Here is a 5,583-nt window from a genome sequence, read left to right on the forward strand (position 1 = left end):
TGTTTTCCAAGTGACGTTAGTTTTTTATTCACCTGTTGTCTCATGCTCCTCCTCCCAGCTCTGAGCACTCCCTCTAAAATAAAAAAACTTGTTTCTAAAACTTAAATTTGAACAAACCCTCAAAGAAAAGGTTTCCTCCAATAAACTTAAATTTAAACATTTTCTGTCGTTCATCCTGAAACTGAAATAAATCCCTTGATTCACTTTAAAAGCCATAACTCCCATGATTCCTCATATTTAACACGTTTAGCCTCACTGACCTTTGACCTTTTGACCTCAACAAGCACAAAACCACATGCACTAAAACTTTTGCACAGAGCGAGGTGTTGAACTTCATTTGATCTCCAATAAATCTGTTTCTACTCTGTTTGTTGTCCACTTCTTATTCAAGGAGCTTCAGGTCTAGACCTGTAGGGGTGCCGTCCACCTGGACCCAGGTCCTAAGTCCACCTGGACCCAGGTTCTTTAGGTCCTCATTCAGCAAGACCCAGGTCCTTGAGTTCCAGCTGGACCCAGGTCCTATAATTCCACCTGGACCCAGGTTCTTTAGATCCTGGTCCAGGTGGACTTCGGTCCTCTAGGTCCTGGTCCAGCTGGACCCAGGTCCTTTAGGTCCTGGTCCAGCAGGACCCAGGTCCTGGTCCACAGGACATTCTGAAGATGGAAGTCATAAACGGGGCTTGTTTGAAAAAGTACCTGTGGTTTCTCCGACGTGCTCTATGGTCACTCTGAAGTGTGAGGTCATCGGTGCCGAGCAGGACCTGGATCCAGTGGTGAAAACCTACTCAAGCTCCGGTAGGTGTTTCATTCTTCTCCTTCCTGACAGGTGCGAAGGTTGAACCAGTTTGGTTCCTGCAGTCAGGTGATCACTGGTGTCTCCATGCAAATGGCAGCACCTCGGAAGTGTCTCTATCTCCATTAACGTGGCCCGAACCACGTCTGCCCCCACAGAAGTTCTATCAAAACGACCGGCCCGGCTCCGAGATGTGTGCTATTACTTTTATTTTTATTTTATTGGTAATTGGAGTTACCATGGTGACAAATTTTGCTAACAAAGAGGCCAAATTTCCCATAGGAAATGAATGGGAGAAAACTTTTCACAGAAACTGAGTAACGTCTGGAGCCATTTTGGTTCAACATGCAAGGCAGCGCATAATGCAGGTAATGTAGCCAATTACCCTGATAGTCCTAAGGTAGCTAATTAGCCTAAGGTAGCTAATTAGCCTACGGCAATGCATCAGAAAATTAACCTGCCATTTTGATTCAAGATGGCTGCCATAGCTACCTCAGCAAACATAAAATTGACTATAACTCCGTCATTCTTTGACGTAATAAAGTAAGATTGTAGCTGAGAGCGAGTTGTAATACATTCCTAATGAAAATCAAAAGTCCAAGATGGCCGCCTTAACTAAAAAAGAAAAAATACAATAACTCGCCATTTTAAGAAATATTGAGCTGAAATTTGCCGTATTGGGAGCTGCAATTGATCTCTAATAGATTCTGATTGAAAATCAAAAATCCAAGATGGCTGACAAAACAAAAAAGGAAAAATACTATAAATCAGTCAATTTTAGTGATATTGAGCTGAAACTTGGTGTGGTGATAGCTGAGAAGGTTTCCTATCAAATGCTGTGCCAAAATCAAAAATCCAAGATGGCCGCCTTAGCCAAAAGAGAAAAAATGCCATAACTCTGCCATCTTTTCAGCGATTCAGCTGAAATTTGGTATAGCAGCTGAGAGCGAACCCAAACACCTTTTAGTGTCAAATCAAGAATTTAAATCGTCAGCAGACTGGAACCCCCCGTCAAAGTTTCTCCAGGAACTGTCTAGTTAACGACTGTTCTCCAACGATTGTACTAAACCCAAACTGAACACGTGATCTGGAGCGTTCTCTTTTTAAATAAAAGACAATAAAACCTTCCAAACGAGGAGAACTGAGTGAAAGGGCAGTAGATGATGAAGAGTCGGCTCCTCCTCCTCACGTTCTGCTCCCTCACTTCCATGAAGCTTTGACCTTCATCTGACCCCGTCATAGAAGTTCACATTAACAAACGGATAAATCACCAAACTCTGCATGAAGACGACAGGACCTGGGGACATTCAGAGGACCTTCAGCTCCGTCATGATCAGAATCCAGCAGTCCTCACTTCCTGAGATCCAGCTGTTGGTTCTGGTTCTGGTGCAATACCCATTAGATCCACAATGTCCATCATCTTTACTCACTTCATACATACTTCATCACAGGGACACCTGGACAGGTCTCCAGTCCATCACAGGGACACCTGGACGGGTCTCCAGTCCATCACAGGGACACCTAGTCCGGTCTCCAGTCCATCACAGGGACACCTGGACTGGTCTGCAGTCCATCACAAGGACACCTGGACAGGTCTTAGATCATCACAAGGACACCTGGACAGGTCTTAGTTCATCACAAAGACACCTGGACAGGTCTTAGTTCATCACAAGGACACCTGGACAGGTCTTAGTTCATCACAAGGACACATAAGGACATTTCAGAGTTACCAGTCAGCCTAACATGCATGTGCTTGGTCTGTGGGAGGAAACCGGAGTACCTGGAGAAAACCCACGCAGCACGGAGAGAACATGCAAACTCCACCCAGAAAGACCTCCAGCTGGGATTTGTCCTGATGACCTTTTCGTTGAGAGGTGATGGTTCTGCCCACTGATCCACCATGCCGCTTAGATCCGTAACGTGGTTGAAGTTTTTTTCAAACTCCACCAAGTCTTCTGATTCCATTTTCACGGATGAACAGCTGGACTGTACTACAGCGGTCTGTCACAGCTGGCACTGATGATGTCATCAACCGGGGACAGTTCTCTGACCACACAGTCGGCCCATTCCTGAAAGTTTACACTAAAACAAAAGCAACAAGTCATCAAAGGGTTAAATATGAGAAATGGGCCAATGGGATTTTTAAATACGTTATGCTAATAGAGAAACAAGATCATTTACATTTTTATCATTAATTTAATTTAACCAGATTCAGGATTTGGACTGTGGACAGTCCTGCAGGTCCTGCAGACCCCCAGGTCCAGCAGGCTTCAGTAAAACCCGAGCTCTGAGCTGTAAAGTTTTCCCACGCGGTCCATCTGGTTTGTCCCGGTCAAAGTGTGCACGGTCCTCTGACGACTGAGATAAAGCGGCTGAGGGGACGAAGGTCATGTTCAAAGGTGGTGTTGAGGAGAACCTGCAGGAGCTGAAGTCTGTAAACTGTCCCTTCACACCACGAGCACTGCTTCTTGTTTGTTTGCTGTCATGTTCCTCCTCAGACACATGCTGCTGCTCCGTTACCTCCTCCTGTCGACCGCTGTGGTTCTCCTCCTCTTCGTCAGCTCCTTCTGGCTCCGTGAGTTTCCCTCGTTACTCTGAGCAGGCGGCCATGTTGTCTCCTCCTCCACAGGTTAGATATTAACAGGAGGTTTAACGGGCTGGCTGGGTCTAGTTTCAGGTCTTTGTTCTGGGTCTTAGGACTGATTGGATCAAACTGAACATTATTATTGTTATTATCATGATTATTATTATTATTTCTTTGGACAGTTTTCTTCACAGAAATCATTTAAATCTTAAACTCAGACACATCATTTATAAGAACAAGTTTGACTTGAACTGAATCTCATCCTAATCCCAACATCTGGTTGGACAGTCGATCCGTTCCTTTATATTAAAACAGTTCAGTCTCATTGAAACAGCCTCTGGATGGTCTTCACATCTGGAGTCAGAGTCATCTCCAGCTGTCTTCCTGCTTTCAGCTCAGTGGGACCTCAGAGACTGCGGCTCCGCCTGGCAGCCATGTTTGACCTCTTCCCGCCAAACGGTACGACTAACACACACACACACACACACACACACATTTATACATGAATCCACAGTTGTTGTTTTTTTAAGTATTTGTATTTTTATGAGTTTCTTTAATATTTTACATCTCAGTACATGACAACATTTTAAACGTGCTCATACTAAAGCGGGGCTATTCAACTAATATCCACAGGGGCCGGTCATCCAGCAGTTATTCTCATTAACTGAGTTTGTTTTACGATTAAAAACGAGTTTTATTTAAAAATGAACCCAATGGTGGGCCGAACTGAGCTCACACGTGGGCCTGATTTGGCGCCCCGGGCCACAAGTTGAACAGCCCTGTCCTACAGTGTCTCTAATATTCCTGTTCCCATGTCACGTGTTAGTTTGTCAATAAAAACACTAAAGTTTTAGCATCATTGAACACATTAACTGTTTTCTTTTCTTTTATGTTTCTCTTATAATTTTTGCTTAAGAGATAGAAAGAAATATTTAAAAGCCATAAACTTTTAAAATTAAGAGTAAACTGTAATAAAAATAATAATTTAATACTCATTATTACTGTCGATGTTCTTTCAGCCTCTGGATGCATTGGTCCCAATAGAGTGGGCGGAGCCAGAAGAAGCCCCGCCTTTCATTAAAGAGTGTCCCGGCCAGACCTTTCAGGCCCGGCGTCTGCTGCGGTACCTCAGGTTCAGTCTGAGTGAAGACGAGGACGACGTCCTGCTGGAGACGTACCTGCAGAGCTGGGATCAACTCCTCAAGTAAACGACTTCACAGAGACACAAATCATCCACACAAGATGGAAAACTGTCCAATTAAAGGACAGAAAACTGTCCAATTAAAGGATGGAAAACTGTCCAATTAAAGGATGGAAAACTGTCCAATTAAAGGACGGAAAACTGTCCAATTAAAGGATGGAAAACTGTCCAATTAAAGGACGGAAAACTGTCCAATTAAAGGACAGAAAACTGTCCAATTAAAGGATGGAAAACTGTCCAATTAAAGGACAGAAAACTGTCCAATTAAAGGATGGAAAACTGTCCAATTAAAGGATGGAAAACTGTCCAATTAAAGGATGGAAAACTGTCCAATTAAAGGACAGAAAACTGTCCAATTAAAGGATGGAAAACTGTCCAATTAAAGGACAGAAAACTGTCCAATTAAAGGATGGAAAACTGTCCAATTAAAGGAAGGAAAACTGTCCAATTAAAGGACAGAAAACTGACCAATTAAAGGAAGGAAACCTGTCCAATTAAAGGACGGAAAACTGTCCAATTAAAGGATGGAAAACTGTCCAATTAAAGGACGGAAAACTGTTCAATTATTCAAGCGTCTTTATTTGTTCCAATAAAAGATGGAAAACTGTCCAATTAAAGGACGGAAAACTGTTCAATTATTCAAGCGTCTTTATTTGTTCCAATAAAAGAAGGAAAACTGTCCAATTAAAGGACAGAAAACTGTTCAATTATTCAAGCGTCTTTATTTGTTTCAATAAAAGAAGGAAAACTGTCCAATTAAAAGATGTAAAACTGTCCAATTAAAGGACAGAAAACTGTCCAATTAAAGGATGGAAATCTTTCCAATTAAAGGACGGAAAACTGACCAATTAAAGGACAGAAAACTGTCCAATTAAAGGACAGAAAACTGTCTAATTAAAGGACAGAAAACTGTCCAATTAAAGGACGGAAAACTGTCCAATTAAAGGACAGAAAACTCTTCAATTATTCAAGCGTCTTTATTTGTTCCAATAAAAGAAGGAAAAC

At 42.5% G+C, this 5,583-nt stretch overlaps 1 protein-coding gene across 1 annotated transcript in view; it reads left to right on the forward strand.

Moving 5' to 3' along the window:
- The first annotated feature begins 3,277 nt into the window (after positions 1-3,277).
- LOC119410542 (ceramide-1-phosphate transfer protein-like) overlaps positions 3,278-5,583 on the forward strand; it is a 7,326-nt gene continuing 5,020 nt past the window's right edge. The window contains exons 1-3 of the mRNA XM_037677427.1: positions 3,278-3,368; positions 3,772-3,836; positions 4,397-4,581. Of these exons, the coding sequence (XP_037533355.1) occupies positions 3,278-3,368; positions 3,772-3,836; positions 4,397-4,581 (341 nt within the window). The remainder of the gene's footprint in view (positions 3,369-3,771; positions 3,837-4,396; positions 4,582-5,583) is intronic.

The sequence above is a fragment of the Nematolebias whitei genome, chromosome 1, assembly GCF_014905685.2.
Source record: "Nematolebias whitei isolate Nwh7 chromosome 1, NemWhi1, whole genome shotgun sequence".
Taxonomy (NCBI): domain Eukaryota; kingdom Metazoa; phylum Chordata; class Actinopteri; order Cyprinodontiformes; family Rivulidae; genus Nematolebias; species Nematolebias whitei.